General features: G+C 46.4%; 1 protein-coding gene across 1 annotated transcript in view; it reads left to right on the forward strand.

The window, feature by feature from the left end:
• Window positions 1-18,625, forward strand: part of RYR3 (ryanodine receptor 3) — a 573,948-nt gene that overhangs the window by 378,152 nt on the left and 177,171 nt on the right. Inside the window, exons 32-36 of the mRNA XM_040227012.1 lie at window positions 1,011-1,176; window positions 8,203-8,289; window positions 8,998-9,224; window positions 11,917-12,712; window positions 15,247-15,447. Coding sequence (XP_040082946.1) covers window positions 1,011-1,176; window positions 8,203-8,289; window positions 8,998-9,224; window positions 11,917-12,712; window positions 15,247-15,447 — 1,477 coding nt within the window. The remainder of the gene's footprint in view (window positions 1-1,010; window positions 1,177-8,202; window positions 8,290-8,997; window positions 9,225-11,916; window positions 12,713-15,246; window positions 15,448-18,625) is intronic.

The following is an 18,625-nucleotide window of genomic DNA, read 5'->3' on the forward strand; positions in this document are numbered from 1 at the left end:
TGTCCCACTCTTTGCAGCCCCGTGGACTATAGCCCGCTCGACTCCTCTGTCCATGGGGATTCTCAGGTCAAGAATACCAGAGTGGGTTGCTATGCCCTCCTCCAGGGGATCTTCCCAACCCAGGGATTGAACCCAGGTCTCCTGCTTTGCAGGAAGATTCTTTACCGTCTGAGCCACCAGGGAAGTCCTTTAGCCTGAGATAAGTCATTAGATGCAACTTTAAGTTCTCAGGTCCCTCAGAGGGACACACCACGGCTGGGCTTGCCCTCAGCCATCATAAGCAGCTCTGGGAACTCATGTACTGCTTCTCCAGAGTCCATCCAGTGGTTGAAATCTTACCATTAAGAAATTGGGCTTTGGGGCTTCAAAATCTTTTGGTTATTATAGTTGGCATTTTCATCTAAATGCGTATGATGGAGTTTTCTTCGTGGGAGTGGTAGCCAGCTAGCTGAGAAAGGTACCGAAGTGCATAGGTGTGGAAGGGTGAGGGTGCAGAAGGCAGGACTCCTGACAGCTGGGAGGGCAGGAAGTATAGATCAGGAGGCGAGAGGACATCAGAGATTGACCTTATCTACTTCGCAAGTCTTCCATGGCCCAGACCTGCCATCCTAGGGAACATGGGCCTGCACCTCAAGTGTCCAGTGGCCTTTTGCCCTGGCACTGGGCTGGGACTCAGGACACAGAGCTTTTTGTTCCTACCTCTTATACCAAACCTCCCTCTAAGTCCATGTGCACCTTTGGTTCTCCCCTCTAATATTGTGGTCCCTGATATCTGTTTCAGAAACGTGAATTGACAATGATCCAGGAAACAGATTGCCTGAACACTCTGTTCTTTGAAACAGATAGATTGCCACATTCCTAAACTCAGTGAATTCACTTAAGAAAAACAGTTATTGAGGGCTGATGGGAAAGCTTCCCTGGAGGCTTTGGGGGCATTTCAGTCCTGAGTCTTGACTGCAAACTGCCCCAGTCCAGGTTATTCTTTGTCTTTTGCTCTCTTTGGCTCCTAGCGTGAAACGCAGCAACTGCTACATGGTGTGGGGTGGAGACATCGTGGCTACATCCCAAAGAGCGAGTCGCAGCAATGTGGACCTGGAGATCGGCTGCCTCGTGGATCTGGCGATGGGCATGCTGTCCTTTTCAGCCAACGGGAGGGAACTTGGCACCTGCTACCAGGTAGGAGTGGCATCGGGGACCATGACAGTGGCATCCCAGGCCCGGGTGCCCAGGGCTCTGCTCCTAAGTCTTCTGTGTGGTTGGCATCTTCACCACAACACATGGAGTTGATGGACCTACGTGGTCCAAGCCCATCTAGGAAAACAGACAAGAACAAAGTGACTTCATTTTGTTCAGAGAGGGAAAGATCTTATTTACTGGTTGATTGGAAATGCTGGTCATCTTTCTAGCAGATGAGAAGGCTTTTCTGTGGCGCTGGGCTCTGAAAGGCTATTCATTAATTCCATCAGTATTTTCTGTGCAACTTTCACATTACCTACACTGTATAAGATGCAAAGTCTAAAAGGTCAACAGAGATACTCCTCACTTTAAGAAACTTCTGTGCTCAAAATATAGACCGATAAAAACTGATTAATTTGCCAGGGAGTATTCCCTTTGCAAAAAAGGTTATTCTCATTCACTATGGCTTCTTTGCAGGATCCTTAAAAAACTGCATTTATGTAAATAATGTATCTCCCTCTTTCACTGACTATAAACTGACAGAACTCCTTGGGGAAACTATCAACTATATACATGTAGGTTTACCTGTCATTAACCACAAGAAAGCTAATCTGCTTTAAGTCTGATTTTTCACCTTTGCTGGCCAAGTAAGCTTGGTAAATGCCACAAATTATATCTTCCTTTGGAAGTTTTGCAGATTAAGTGTTAATACAGGAAAACTTTAAGAAATGGTTCAGAAAGAAACCTAGCCAACCATTTCTCATTTAATCAAGAAAACTTTTTTTTAACAATTAGTAATATTCTATCAGCCCAGAGTTCTATAGAGCATACTATGATAAAGGCTAAGTTAAGGAATTAAATATCTGTATTAAACCTTCTTGACACTTCAAAGGTAGAATGGAAAGCTTCCTATATGTATGGATAGAGTGTTATCCAAGTTCAGAGAAGGAGGAGTCTGCTTCCATGGAAAGTGGTCAAGAAAATTTTATTACAGAGAAATCTTGATTATGAAACAGAATACTTCCAGGTAGAGAGAGAGAGGCATGTACTTGGTTGAAAGAAGGGCACAAAAGTATAATGGAGATGAAGGCATAGAATGGGTAATGGTTGGTGATAAATTTGGAAAGGTAGGGAGGAATTGGGAAGCAATGAGGAACTCCGAAAGAGTTCTCAGGACAATGGCAAACAGTGTTGAGGGGAGCTCAGCCAACTGCTGCTGCTGCTGCTAAGTCACTTCAGTCGTGTCCGACTCTGCGACCCCATAGACGGCAGCCCACCAGACTCCTCCATCCCTTGGATTCTGCAGGCAAGAGTACTGGACTGGGTTGCCATTTCCTTCTCCAATGCATGCATGCATGCTAAGTCACTTCAGTCATGTCCGACTCTATGCGACCCTATGGACAGCAGCCCACCAGGCTTCTCTGTCCACAGGATTCCCTAAGCAAGAATACTGCAATTGGTTGCCATTTCCTTCTCCAGCTCAGCCAAATACAGGAGATAAAAAGCTCTGCTGTCAATGGCTAAACCCCAGATTCCAGAATCAGCCCCAGGTTACAGCCTGCAGGCTGAAAAGCTGCTAGGCAGCCATTTGTCTGGCTTGTGGTTGAAGAGCAGGGGTCTGTAGCTGCCCCAAATCTGAAATGTTAAGTGACTGAAAACACAGGCAGAGCCCTTTCTGGGGACCAGGGACAGCCTGCCGGTGTGGCGGTCTTCCCCGGGACCGCCTGCAGTGGGTAGCCCCCTGCACAGTACACTGGGGCTCCTCCTCCTCCTGGAAAGAAGTGGAGTCATCACCACTACCCAGCAGCTGGGACCCCACCAGCTGCTCCCAGAAAGCAGCCTTTGCAAATTCGGACTTTGAAGCAGAAAGTAACGTACTGTTCTTCCAGTACTTTCTCATGATTCCACCTTCCCCTCCCCTCTTAAGTCCCCTGAGAGGAGGCTTATATACATTACTACCGTCCTTCAGAATCCATTAGCTTTTTTCCATTAACTTTTGAAATGAGTTTGACTAAAGGGTCCTCCCTGAGCTGCTGAGAGTTCCAAGGCATCTAATCACATTTAAGGTCCCTAAATAAATAAATAAAACCCAACCCACGGCATTTGCAGCAGCAATGACTTGCCTGCTTCAGGAAAGAGCCTATGATGATAAGAAGATGTTACAACAAAGAGCAGACCCTGTGCCATTTGTGTGCTATCTTTCACAGCAGTTCCTGGATGATGTGAAGCTGGTCAGTTTTCTGAGCTGCTAATTGGTATCTGCACCCCAGAGTGGATGGTGTTACTCCATGTGTGTAAATCCTCATGACTCTGCTCAGGGCTTCCAACCAGCTCCCACCCTGGGGTGGGAATGGGGAGGAGGTCAGGGCTCTGAGCAGGGACCGTCCAGAAACTTCCACCCATCCATCCCCCTTCTCATTCCTGGCGAGACAGTTAACGTGTCCAGCCATGTGTCTGGTCTCCCAGCCCTAGGATAATTGTTATTCTGCAGTTGTAGCCATTTTCATTTTTCAATTATCTTGAGCATAGCAGGATAGTAATATTTATACACTGGCTTTCCATTCAGAAAGGACCAGTAACCAAAATAATAAGAGAGGGATTCTCTCCAAGGTTTCCAGACCTCCCCACTAAATACTGCTACGCAATCTGAAAAGCTTTTTCTGTCTCACTTAATGTAATCATGGGAGAAATGAGAAATAAAATGTATGTTCAAGAGATAGTCCTCACTTACTGCCATCCCAGCCGCACAGCTCTGCGAGCAGAGGCCAGCTGTAAGATTCAGATTTATGAGAGGGGTTACCTTTCAATTCAGGCTATTACCTACGCCCTGACCTTCACACATGATTAGAGATAGAATGTCCATCACTGCAAAGACAAAGTAGATCAGCCAGCGATAAAAAGTACTTTAAACACAAAGGGAAGAAAGTCCATGGCACTTCGTGGCAGCCTCAAATCTGGACTCGCTGCTTATTCTGCAGGCTGCTTATTCTGCTTATTCTGTCTGCTTATTCTATCTGCTTATTCTGTCAGGCTGCAGTACCCCCTTCCAGAATATAAGCTCCTTGAGGGCGGGGGCTGCCTCCCCTGGTGGGTTCACTCCCGTATCCCTGCACATGAGACTGTGGTACCTGGCACCCAGGGAGTGCTTGCTAAGTATTTGTTATCAAACTGACCAACTTGGCTGGGAACCCACTAGATTTTTAGTTGCTGCCTAACAAATTACCACAGAATTAGCAGCTTCAAGTAGCATCCGTTTATCATTTCATGGTTTTGTAGATTTGACTGGGTTCTCTGCCCAGGTCCACATAAGGCCAAAATCAAGGTGTCAGCTGGACTGAGCTGGCTCTGTCCTGAGGCTATGGGCAACCTCCCTTGCAAGCTCCTTCATGTCGTCAGCAGGATCCAGTTGTGGCTGTGGGCAGAGGTTCCGAGGTCCCCACTTCCTTGGTGGCTGACCCCTCTCTGCTCCCAGAGGTGCCCACATTCCCTCTCATGTGGTCCCTTCCATCCTTAAAGCCAACAAGGGCACACCTAGTTCTTCTCTTGCTTTGACTCTCTGATTTTTCCTTCTGCCCCCAGCAAGAGAAAACACTTGTTTTTAAGAATTTGTGCAATTGGATTAGGCCCACAAGGACATTGTCTCGATCTTAAGGTCAGCTTGTTAGTAGCCTTGCTAACAGAATCAGTTTTACCCCATGACATCCAGGATCACAGGACTAACCGAGGGGTCAGGAGAGCCGTCTAGGACATTCCACTTACCGCACCATCAGTTGCAGTTTCTTTCCTTATGGATGCTCATCAGGTGCTCACACTTGTGTTTTCTTGTTATTTTAGTGATTGAAGAAAAGTTTCCATTGTTCTTTGTGGTGGGAATGTACTCTGAAGGTAGAAATAAACCAATCCCAGAGCATCCATCCTACATGCTTTCAAGGACCTCCTCTCTGCAGGGAAGTTTGAGGAGGACCCTGGCATTTGACTGGGTAGCTTATGACATTTGCAGGGATCATTCCTGAGGGACCTAAAAACATGCCACCTTCTTTAGCCTGTCACTCCCCATGATGGTACAATTTAGTTCAGCATCAGAAATCTCTGAGTGAGTGCATTTCTCTCTCTTCCACCTGGCTGATTCAGGCAAAGTTTTCTCACCCACCAGACCTCTGCTTGCTTCAAGTTGCAATTACTTAAGAGGCACACATTGTTCTAGAATGTAACCTGTTAGAGTATTTGAGAAATCTGGGGCCAGCCTAAAGATGACTCTTCCCTTGTGACCAAAGTCACACAGCAGCAAATCAGAATTTCCTATTTGTGTCTCTCACCCATAAACCCAGATCCTGGCACAAAGCAGGTATGAGATATGCACTAAATAACTGTTGAATGTCCTCAGCAAAGCTTATTTTAGACATAGCCTAGGCAGTTCTTGGAGAAGGCAATGGCACCCCACTCCAGTATTCTTGCCTGGAAAATCCCATGGTCGGAGGAGCCTGGAAGACTGCAGTCCATGGGATCGCTGAGGGTCGGACATGACTGAGTGACTTCACTTTCACTTTTCACTTTCATGCATTGAAGAAGGAAATGGCAACTCACTCCAGTGTTCTTGCCTGGAGAATCCCAGGGATGGGGAAGCCTGGTGGGCTGCTGTCTATGGGGTCGCACAGAGTCGGAGATGACTGAAGCGACTTAGCAGCAGCAGCAGCAGCAGCAGCAGCAGGCAGCTCTAGCAGCTCCGTCCCTACCTATTAGTTTTACTAGCATCATCCTTTCATAATCATCCAGAGGTACCTGAAGCATCAGGTATAAAGCAACTGTGTTATCTGAAACGTGAGCCCACTGCAGTGTGCTTGAATGCCATATGCTAGGAACAAGCCTGGTGTTAAACCAGTCTGGCCTCTTCATCATAAGCCAACAGCTCTGAACCAGACAATCCTTTAAGTCACTTCCAGTCTTAAAAATGTGTTTATAAACATTATGTCTAAATGCATTGAGGAAGTTTATTATTTACAGGAAGCCTGTAACAAATATCCTGGCAGAAAGGAAAATCACTATATTCATTTTCTATTGCCTCATAACAAATTACCACAAACTCAGTGACTTAAAAGGCCTCCCAGGTAACTCAGATGGTAAAGAATCTGCCTGCAATGCAGAAAACCCAGGTTCAATCCCTGGGTCAGGAACATGCCCCTGAAGAAAGGGATGGCAACCCTCTCTAATATTCTTGTCTGAAGAATTCCATGGACAGGGCCTAGCGGGCTACCGTCCGTGGGGTCGCAAAGAGTCAGACACAACTGAGCAACTAACACTTTCACTTTACTTTCAGTGACTTAGAAGCATTCGTTCATTGTCCCATGGTGTCCATGGGTCAGGAGTCAGGACACAATTTATCTGGGTCCCAAGCTCAGCATCTCCCGAGGCTGCAGTCAAGTTGTGAGCCAGGCTGCTGCCTTTTCTGAAGCTTGGGGTCCTTTTCTAAGTTCATGTGGTTGTTGGCAGAAATTCAGTTGCTTGCATTTGTAAAACTCAGGCTCCATTTCTTGCTGGCTGAAGCCAGGAGCTTACCACTTTCAGCCCCATGAAACCCCCTAGAACTCCGTGCCACATGGCCCTCTCAAAACATGGCAGTTTACTTCTCTAAGGCTATCTGAAGCAACTTCTCCAGTCTGCTGAAATGGAATCTTCTATATAATACAACCAGTCAAGGAAATGGCAGTCCTTTAGCTTTTGCCATATCCTGTTTGCTGGAAACAAGACACAGATTCTAGAAGAGGCGATTGTACAAGGAAGTAACTCACTGGGGGACACTTTTAGGGTATGTCCACAACACCCAGAAGCCCCTAATTTGATGGGTCGGGAGAGTTGTAAGCATGTCCTAATGTCTGAATTTGCTTGGGCTACCATCTGTGGGGTTGCACAGAGTCGGACACGACTGAAGCGACTTAGCAGCAGCAGCAGCAGCAGCAGCAGCAGCAGCAGCAGCAGCAAAGGACTTTAGCTGGTGGGATTAAAGTTGCATTTCTTCTTCTGTGGTTCTCCAAGTCTGATCAAAAGCTCCACATCGAAGTAAATAAGTGATATATGAAGCCCCTGATGTCATAAACATATCACATGCCTCATCTAAGCAGCAGCTAAAAGGCTGTTGGTGAATCTCACACTATTTAATGTAAGAAGTAAAATCATAGAGTGAGGAAGGGGTGGAGAGAAGTCTAGAGGAACCAAGTGAGAAGGAGAGGTTTTGAGGGAGGAGACAGGCTCTGGGGGCAGCTTCTTCCTGGAAGCACCATGTGGTCCTTGCCTGCAAAGTTGGCTTTCGAGTCGGGGCACTTCTCCCTTCAGGAGCATCTGGCCATCTCTGGAGACATTTTGGGTTGTCATGACTGTGGTGGCGTGGAGAGTACTACTGACATGTTAGTACGTAGAGGCCAGGGATGCTGGTAACTACAAGGTACAGGACAGCCCTCACGCAGAGACTTACCCACCCCAAACCATCAGTAGGACCGAGGTTGGGCCATTCTGCTATAATTCCGCCAGGCTTGCTTGACCAACGCCATGTGCCTTCAGAAAGAATGCTGAAGTCACCTCACTGCCCTCACTCGTCACCTCCCATGGGCAGGAGTAAAGCATGATGGTGCTCCCTGAGGGCCAGGAGTCTCCTTGTGAAGTGCGAGTACCCCACCTTGTTCTGTGACCAGAGCACGCACTGCCTCTGGTGGGCAGACGGTAGCTCCCGCCTGTGACTGTCCTCCTGCACGTTGGAGAAAGCTGCTGGCTTCTCAGTTACCTGAGAGGGAAAATAAAAGGATGTGAGACCACTCAGCCCTGAGTGGAGAGAGGAGTATTGAAGGTAGGAACAGTGACAGTAGCTACCAGTAGGCACCGGGTCTCTGGGAATTCTGAACAGTGCCCAGTGAGCAGCCAGTTAGCTGTCCTCTTTCTCCTCAAGTTAGAATGAGGGCGTTGATTGAAACACTCATGACTTAGCCCCTTAGGATTTTATAATTCTGGGCAAACCTCTGGATTTGTGTTGGTTTCTAGGTGGAGCCCAATACCAAAGTGTTTCCAGCCGTCTTCCTGCAGCCCACAAGCACCTCTCTGTTTCAATTTGAACTTGGGAAGCTGAAGGTATTTATCTGTCCCTTGTCTAATGGCTATACATAAGACGATGCACAGGCCATTATGGGGAGAAGCTCAGGCATGAGGAAACCAGGAAATCTGTGACCTCCTGCTTCTCAAATGCACCCCCCGCCCCCCCCCCCCCCGCCAACCCCCCCGCCAAACCACAACACATCCATGTGAAATTCATGCAGTGAAACATAGGTTCCGATTTTCCCCTTCTCCTACTTCTTTGGGGTTCCAAAAGGATTAATGGATGCTCATATAACTCAGTACTCCTGCCTGGAAAATCCCATGGATCGAGAAGCCTGGAAGGCTGCAGTCCATGGGGTCGCTGAGGGTCAGACACAACTGAGCGACTTCACTTTCACTTTTCACTTTCACACATTGGAGAAGGAAATGGCAACCCACTCCAGTGTTCTTGCCTGGAGAATCCCAGGGACGGGGGAGCCTGGTGGGCTGCCGTCTATGGGGTCACACAGAGTCGGACACGACTGAAGTGACTTAGCAGCAGCAGCAGCAGCATATAACTCATTATGCCAGGTCTTTATTAGTGCTGAAAAAGCCCTCATTGGTCTCTTGATGCATTTGTCTCTCTTTGATGTACAGCTCACTTTAATGTATGGCTCACTGTTGCTTATTGTGGGCCGAGTGGATTGTGCAGTCACTGAGCATCTCTGAATTGCATGTGTCTGACGCCTTTCTGCCTTGCCCTAGAATGCCATGCCCCTGTCGGCAGCCATATTTAAGAGTGAAGAGAAGAACCCCGTCCCGCAGTGCCCGCCACGGCTGGATGTCCAAACCATCCAGCCTGTGCTCTGGAGCCGCATGCCCAGCAGCTTCCTGAAGGTGGAGACGGAGAGGGTGAGCGAGCGCCATGGCTGGGTGGTGCAGTGCCTGGAGCCCCTGCAGATGATGGCACTGCACATCCCGGAAGAGAACAGGTAGTACAGGGGCCTATGGCGGAAGGGGAGGGGCCAGGAGGTGGGGAGGCGGAGGCAGGACCCAGGAAGCCGGGGAAGGAAGCGGGAACATCTCATTGGCCAAAATCCTGGGTGGTTGCTGATTGCCCCACTTTTAACTATTCATTCAGAAACAGGAGCAGGATATTCATGATGATGTGCCAGCCACTGGACTTTCACTGTAGCTCTGAGTTCTGCACTCAGGGACATTTCCATGCCTTAAATTTCAAAAAGCATGGTTCAGGAATCTGTTATGATGGCAATACTGGGAAGAATGAGGCAAGCCTAGATTGCTCGGAAAACCAAGAATCAGGCTCCTGGCCCCCCCTCCTCATTAAGAGATGCTCATGTTTTATGGCTTGGGTTCAGTTGCACTGCTGCCACTTGCTGTTTATGGCTCTTGAGTAATCTACTGATACACCCCAGGCTTCAGTCTCCTCATCAATACAGTGAGATCAATGCTCACTCAATGGATTACTGGGAGGGAAGTTGTATAGGTAAAATTGAGTTCAGCTTCAGTTCAGTTCAGTCACTCAGTCGTGTCCAACTCTGCGACCCGATGGACTGAAGCACACCAGGCCTCACTATCCATCACCAACTCCCAGAGCTTACACAAACTCTTGTCCATTGAGTCCATGATGCCATCCAACCATTTCATCCTCTGTCATTCCCTTTTCCTCCCATCTTCAATCTTTCCCAGCATCAAGGTCTTTTCAAATGAGTTAGCTCTTTGCATCAGGTGGCCAAAGTACTGGAGTTTCAGCTTCAACATCAGTCCTTCCAATGAATATTCAGGACTGATTTCCTTTAGGATGGACTGGTTGGATCTCCTTGCAGTCCAAGGGACTCTCACAAGTATTCTCCAACACCACAGTTCAAAAGCATCAATTCTTCAGTGCTCAGCTTTCTTTATAGTCCAACTCTCACACCCATACATGACTACTGGAAAAACCATAGTTTTGACTAGATGGACCTTTGTTGGCAAAGTAATGTCTCTGCTTAATATGCTGTCTAGGTTGGTCATAACTTTCCTTCCAAGGAATAAGCATCTTTTAATTTCATGGCTGAAGTCACCATCTGCAGTGATTTTAGAGCCCCCCAAATAAAGTCTGCCACTGTTTCCCCTGTTTCCCCATCTATTTGCCATGAAGTGATGGGACCAGATGCCTTGACCTTCGTTTTCTGAATGTTGAGCTTTAAGCCAACTTTTTCATTCTCCTCTTTCACTTTCATCAAGAGGCTTTTTAGCTCCTCTTCACTTTCTGCCATAAGGGTGGTGTCATCTGCATATCTGAGGTGATTGATATTTCTCCTGGAAATCTTGATTCCAGCCTATGCTTCATCTAGCCCAGCGTTTCTCATGATGTACTCTGCATATAAGTTAAATAAGCAGGGTGACAATATATAGCCTTGACATACTCCTTTCCCTGTTTGGAACCAGTCCATTGTTCCATGTCCAGTTCTAACTGTTGCTTCCTGACCTGCATACAGATTTCTCAAGAGGCAGGTCAGGTGGTCTGGTATTCCCATCTCTTGCAGAATTTTCCACAGTTTATTGTGATCTACACAGTCAAAGGCTTTGGCATAGTCAATAGAGCAGAAGTAGATGTTTTTCTGGAACTCTCTTGCTTTTTCCATGATCCAGTGGATGTTGGCAGTTTGATCTCTGGTTCCTCTGCCTTTTCTAAAACCAGCTTGAACATCAGGAAGTTCATGGTTCACGTATTGTTGAAGCCTGGCTTGGAGAACTTTGAGCATTACTTTACTAGTGTGTGAGATGAGTGAGTTCAGTTTATGGACACAATTAAGTTTTATTTTTGTAAATGTTATTACCCCTTGATCACTTGGACAGAAAAAAAAAAAGATGGAGGGCAGAGCTACACTGACATCCATGTAGCTCCCACTTAGGTATTCCACTGGGTCATGGACAGCAGCAGCAGCACAGGCACTTGTAAGGAAGGAGCAGAAAGGAGTCTTGCCAAGTAAGCTAAATGCAAAGGGTCCTCAGATCCTCAGTGAAAAGGCAAAGTGGAAAAATCTAAGCAGAGATCAGAGCCTGTGCCCTGGACCCCCACACCCATACACAGCTAAAGATTGCTACAGCCAGGATGGAGAAAGTGAACTGACAACACCAACTTAACTCAGGTTGGAAAGTGTTTCCTGTCTGGACAAGAGTCCAGGCATGTGTTTGTTTTCAGGAAAGGGAAAGCCCTATGGCTGATGGTAAATTAGAGATTATGTAGATGAGGCAGATGGTAGATTGATGGAGAGCTTTAACTACATCTTCTTCAAGGCAGAGGATGTCCTTGAGCCTACAAATAAGAAGGCAGAGTCACCTGGCATGGACCTGAGGCATGTTTTCAGTATTGAGGTTTGGACATTTCCCTAATGATGAGGACTTGGATATTTGGTAAGCTAGTGTCGTCTTTAACTCTTTCAGACCTTTGAGACCCTTATAGTTAGAAATAGTGGATTATCAGGAGCTGGGATATGGACCAGAACTGCGAGAGGAATAATAACCTATAAGACCTCTATCTGCTCTGCCTTCCTTGGGTTGCGGGAAATCTGGGGGTTCCTAGAGTGAGCACTCTGCTGAATCCTGGCACATGGATTCACATGGAGGATATTCCCATTTCCTCCACATGGAGCGGTTGATTGCTTGTCTGTTCCTCAGGTGTGTGGATATCCTGGAGCTCTGCGAGCAGGAGGACCTCATGCGGTTCCATTACCATACACTGAGACTCTACAGCGCCTTGTGTGCCCTGGGAAACAGCCGGGTGGCCTACGCCCTGTGCAGCCACGTGGACCTCTCCCAACTTTTCTATGCCATTGACAACAAGTACCTCCCTGGCCTCCTGCGCTCAGGCTTCTATGACCTGCTTATCAGCATCCACCTGGCCAGCGCTAAGGAGAGGAAGCTGATGATGAAGAATGAGTACATCATCCCCATCACCAGCACCATCAGGAAAATCCGCCTGTACCCGGATGAGTCCAAGAGGCATGGGCTCCCTGGGGTGGGCCCGAGAACGTGCCTCAAGCCAGGGTTCAGGTTCTCCACCCCCTGCTTCATCACCACCAACGAGGAGCACCAGAAGCAGAGCCCCGAGATTCCCTTGGAGCTTCTCAAGACGAAGGCGCTGGGCATGCTGACGGAGGCAGTGCAGTGCAGCGGGGCTCACATCCGGGACCCTGTCGGGGGGTCCGTGGAGTTCCAGTTTGTGCCTGTGCTGAAGCTCATCGGAACCCTGCTGGTCATGGGGGTGTTTGATGATGATGACGTTCGGCAGATCCTCCTCCTCATCGACCCCTCTGTGTTTGGGGAGCACAGTGGGGAGACAGAGGAGGGAGGAGAGAAGGAGGAGGTGACACAGGTGGAGGAGAAGGCTGTGGAGGCTGGGGAAAAGGCCAGCAGGGAGGCTCCCATCAAAGGCTTGTTGCAGACCCGATTACCGGAGTCAGTCAAGCTGCAGGTAACCCGGGGCAGCCAGCATCCTGCCCTTGGAAAGAACTAGGGAGGGAGACAGGGCAGCCTGGTGATGGGGTTTGGCCTGTGGACATGGGCCTGAATGTGGAGTGGAGCAGAGATGCTGAGGGAGAACACCCCGTGGTCCTGCTTGTTTCTGAGCTGGAAGGTACTCTCTAGTGAAAGTGAAAGTGTTAGTTGCTCAGTCGTGTTCAGCTCTTTGCTGCACTATGGACTGTAGCCTGCCAGGCTCCTTTCTCCATGGGATTTCCCAGGCAAGAATAGTGGAGTGGGTTGCCATTCCCTTCTCCAGGGGTTCTCTCTGACCCAGGGATCAAACCCAGATCTTCTGCATTGCAGACAGATTCTTTACTGTCTGAGCTACCAAGTCTTCCTAAACCAAAATGAGAATACCAGCCCTCATCAATAAGGCACCTGCTTTAGAATTGTTTTTCTGGTACCAGTGATAGATTTTCCCTGATCTTATCTCCTACTCCTTGGGACTAAAGGGTTTGTTGGTGAGATCTTGTCTAGAGACAGGGAGGAGCCTTTGGCTGTGGAGTTGACCAAAGGAACTGGGTTATAGGATGACCACACTCATCACCTATTCTCATGCATTGCCATACCCTGATCACCAGGCTGATGTGGGCCTGTTATACTGGCATTCAAAGAAAATGCCATCTGAGCTAAGAGTCCTACTCACTTAGAGTTGCCCCCTTGGCATCACCTGAGGAACCTCAGTATTTCTCAAGACATAGTCTTACTAGACATGAGCTAGCATCAGTGATGTACTGGGGATGACGGTGACTCTGTCTTTTCAGCGTTGAGAAAAGAGAAATGGAAAGAAATAGAGGAGAAATTAACATAGTGCTGTAAATCAATTGTACTTCAATAATTGGGGAGGGAAAAGGGAGGGGGTTCAGGATGGGGAACACATGTATACCTGTGGCAGATTCATGTTGATGTATGGCAAAACCAATACAATATTGTAAAGTAATTAACCTCCAATTAAAATAAATTTTTATTAAAAAAAAATTTTTTTTAAGGGTTAAAAAAAAAAAGAAAACTGGAGGAGAGGAGTTTGTCTTAGTGGAGTGAGCCTGGTCCAGGCATCCCTAGATTTTAATTCCTGCTCCTTGGCCACTTACTAGCTGAATAAATTTGCCAAGTTAGTAGCTCATCAGTCTTAGCTTTATGATTTGTAAAATGTGGATGATGATATAATAAAACATAATATTAAAATGTGTTTTATAAAATATAATGTGAAATATATTTAGTATAAATAATATTATAAAAAGTAATCTGCAGTTAAGTTCTCTTATCCAATGTGGTGGTGGTGATTTCATCAAAGCCTTAAATATAGAGCAGAAGCATAACAAATTTCCCACTGTACCTTAAACATTTTATTAAAACATATAAATGTGCTATTCTGGTGGAGGGCCAAGACCTTTTCTTTAATGTGAGTCCCTGACTGGCACATAGAGTTCTCTCCTCCATGGATGTTACCTGTCATGAACCATCTATGATTGCCAGTCTAGGGTCTTTAAGGTACTGTGAGATCTAGAGGTAATCAAAAGCAAGCTGAGTGCAAAATGCTTCTGGATTTTTATGATTTTCCTAATTTTTTATATTTGCCTAACACTCAATTTTAGCGTTTTGTTTAAAAAAAAAAATTGCCTTTCTCAGATGCTCCCTAGTCACTCAACTTTGTTTTCCTATTTTATTGACCCACGTGACTTTAAATGGTAATTAAAGTAGAATGGGTGTAAGAGATGGGTCCCAGTTTACCTGGTGAGAGCAGAGGCTGTCCTGCTGGGCAACAGCACCCCACCACCAGGGGCCTTGTCTGTGCCCAGACAGGCCGGAGGGTGCTCCTTAGTTATGTGTGTGGTGTTAAGTGGAGATGGGTGAATAGAACTGCTTTAGTAAAAATATGCAAAAAACACATAAAGTATGGCAAGTGCCTGGCACAGTGTCTGGCAAATAGCTGGTGCTCAGTAAGCTACAGCTGTTGTTTTTCTTATTAGTGTAAATTCTAATATGATAAGATTAGCTATAACAATCCCAATAAATTGATCAAACAGTGCCGATAAGCAAAAGCAATGAAAGATTCAGAGAGAAACCAAAGACTCACTTACCCATCATCTAGAACCAGAAGACGTCAGGAAAGAGACTCAGTCCTCAGATGTGCGATTTGGTGGTGGTCTCTGTACTGAGCTTAGAGCCCTGGGAGAACTCTTTCCTACATGCTGTTCTCTGTCTGCACAGGCAGACGTGCTCTGTGTCTAATGAGGTCATTTTCCTGTTGTAGTTCTGGTCTCAGCAGTGAAGAACTGGGCTGTAGGTTCAAATACTAATCCAGAGTCATCCAGTAGTAGCCAACTTGGACTCCAGTATTAGCTCTGTGGTTACTGTGTAACACTGGGCAAGTTCCTCAAATTGTCTAAGCCTCAGTGTTACCATCTGTAGATTGGGAATGATAATTGCATCACCAGTGGACATGAGGTTTTATTATATTCTCACGTGTGTACACTTTTACAGATGTGTGAGCTGCTCAGCTATCTCTGTGACTGTGAGCTGCAGCACCGGGTGGAGGCCATTGTGGCCTTCGGTGACATCTATGTCTCCAAGCTCCAGGAAAATCAGAAGTTCCGCTACAACGAGCTCATGCAGGCCCTGAACATGTCTGCAGCCCTGACCGCCCGGAAGACCAGGGAGTTCCGCTCGCCCCCACAGGAACAGGTGAGAACCTTCCAGCCTGTTCCTAGGGAAGAACTGCACCCTCTGGAGCAGGATACACACAGCCTTTATGTGAAAGGGGGTGGGCAGCCATGAGAGCTAAGGGAGGTGGAAAGACCCCAGCCAGCACCAGCAGACAGGCTAGTCCTGGGCTGAGCTGATAAGCATCTGCCAGGCATCTTGGGTGGGAAGATAACCTGAAACCGCATGGGGAGGGGGCCAGGCTTTTTCCCATCCTGCCATCCCACATGCCAGGGCCTCTGTCAGTCAGGCAAAGGCCAGACCACATCACATCACTAGACCAGCATCCTGTTTCACCCTTTAGAAGAATTTTTGTCCAGTGCATCCAAAAGCCACTCCTCTCCATCAGAGAGCAACAGAATATGGTCAGCATTTCCTGATTCATGAGGGCAGGTGCACAGTCTTTCTCATCTGAGGGCCCAAACCTCTGACCCAGTTATGGAGACCCCCTGGAATCCGCCCCCCAACTCCAGCTCCAGGAAGCCTGGAGAGCAGAAGTTGGGTGAGGAAGTCCCTCCTGTGATGTTCTGTCTCCATTCTCTGTGGTCCCCGCGTTGGCCTCACTCAGATGGAAGGGCTCCTTGGAAAAGAATGAAAATCCTGAGAAACTTGCAGATAACAGAGGGACATCTTGTAAAATGATAGTTTCCAGTCGTCCCTGCTGCTCAGCTGCTCACATATATCCTGTAAGCCATTCAGCAAGGCTCCCTCAGCGTTCAAGGGAAAAGATAGATCTTTCAGGGAAGAAATTCATTTTCTGTCTCCAAAACCAAATCTTTGGATCTTATACATATTTGATAAGCAGCCTATCCATAAATTGTTGCCAGTATAATTACCACCACTTTATATTAATGACTCCACCACAACTTGGTCCAATTACTTTCCTAAAACCTGTTTTACAGGCTACAGATATTTATACTGGCTTAAAAAGGAACCTCCTCTCTGGGTTTTTTAAGATTCCTGTGAGTGATACTGGCCTTGATAAAGAGCAGATCCATCTGCTTCACAGCCCTTTGCTAGAGGCAAAATGAGAGGCCCAGTGGATGGATGGGAGCAGATACTTTGTGCTGTGCTAAGGAAAATGGAGTGAGTGTGCAGTGAGCAAAGTGTGGTGAATTATTCTTGAAGGCTTTACAAATGTTGTCAGGCTGCTTTTAGACTGGCAACAGGTGTGAACATTCCCTATTTCTGCTGGGCAGCTGCTGACTCACATTTGTGAAAAATGGGATGGCAGATGATGATGTGATTAAAACACCAGTGTTGGCTTCAGAGCCTGGCTGCCATTCTGGCTCTGCTATCACTCATGGTATAGTCTTGAGCATATTACTTCTCTCTGTCTCAGTATCTTCAGGCTGCAAAATGCAGATAATGTTCGTGAAAACCCCATGAGTAATTCACGTAGATTGCTTGGCAGGAAATCAGGCACATAGTAAACATTCTATAAGTAGGAAGAGCTGTCATCAGTTTTAGTGTCAGAGGTATTTGCTTTTGCCTCATGCCATGTTAGCTCAGTTGGTAAACCATCTGCCTGCAATACAGGAGTCCCAGGTTCAATCCCTGGGTGGGGAAGATCCCCTGGAGAAGGAAATGACAACCCACTCCAGTATTCTTGCCTGAAAAATCCCATGGATAGAGGAGCCTGGCAGGCTACAGTCCATGAGGTTGCAAAGAATCAGACACGACTTAGCAACTAAACCATGTTCTATGACCTTCTGTCAGTGAGCCAGTGACTAGAGTTTGCACATGTTTTCTGGCATGTCCTCGGCTCAACCAGGACTGCATTGTCTATCTGACATTATCTTTATCAACACAGCTCATGATCCTGGCTCCTGGAAGAACCCTTTCACTCTTGCTGCCTTCTGCCTCCTTACCTTCTCTTCTGCTATCCTTGGGGCTCACCATCACTTCCTCCTTTAACCTTGTAGGCAGTCCTCTGCACAATCATTTCAGACCCCTTTCAGAAGTCTCAATAACTTATTTCCTTATGTGTTAGACCAGTGATTCTTGAGCAGACATCAGAATCCCTGGAAGACTTAATAAAACACAGATTGCTGGTCCCACCTCTAGGGCTTCTAATTCAGTAGATCTTGGGTAAGTCCTGAGAATTTGCATGTTTAGCAAGTTTTCAGGGGATGCTGAGGTGTCCAGAAATGAAAGAAAAGAAGGGACACTCTTACCAAACTCAGGAGTCTCCTTTGCCACTCCTCCCAGAGTATTCATTTCTAGAAGAACCTGCCAATAGAACTTACTAAATAATTAAGAATTTAATAAAAGATTTGGAGGATTTTAATCAATTTCAGGGCATAGGAATGCAAGATCACTTGGAAAATAGGATACATAGGAATTAGAATTTTAAAACAGTGATATGGTTACCTCACTCTTCTGTAACTTTTGAGAATAAAATAGAGGTTTTCAGCCCTATATCCATTCACTGTTTAAAAAGATGAAATAGAAACATACTTGGGGGATGTAACTAAGTATATTAGTCCAGTGATTGTTGGCAAATTATCCAAGCATAATCAGCAAGCCTTTCACTTTGAAAAGGACTTCATTTAGAGGGTATGACCTACAGCCAAAAATTCAGCTCACTCCCATTTTTAGTTATGCCTTGAGGGCTCCCACTTGCTTCCTAAATGTTCTACCAAAAGGAAAATCTTTCAGCAAGAAATTAACTTTCTGATTCTTGGAACCAGATCTTCAGATCTTATTTTAATGAACAACTCATTGATATATGTTGCTGATACAGTTACCATAATTCAACCAATTTTACCATCATGAAACAACTACAAAAGTAACATTTCCAACCTGTTTCATGCATATTATACAAACAATACCTCTACTTTCAAAAAATTATTTGCAGTAGAAGCTTTGAATAAGGATCTTCCTAACAATATTAAATAAGGTTCATAGTTTAATAAAAGATATTATAACTGTTTTCACCTAGAAATCCCAAACAAAAGGAGAAAATACCCCTTTGCCTGGTGTTTGGGTTACCATATATGGTAGAGTAAAAAGGACAAGATTACCTCTGGTCATTTGTATTTACTTATTTATGGCTACGGTGGTTCTTTGTTGCTGTGCATGGGCTTTCTCTCTAGTGTGGCAAGCGGGGGCTACTCTCTAGCTGTGGTATGCAGACATCTTATTGCAGTGGCTTCTC

The sequence above is a fragment of the Oryx dammah genome, unplaced genomic scaffold (genome assembly GCF_014754425.2).
Source record: "Oryx dammah isolate SB20612 unplaced genomic scaffold, SCBI_Odam_1.1 HiC_scaffold_26, whole genome shotgun sequence".
NCBI classification, from domain to species: domain Eukaryota; kingdom Metazoa; phylum Chordata; class Mammalia; order Artiodactyla; family Bovidae; genus Oryx; species Oryx dammah.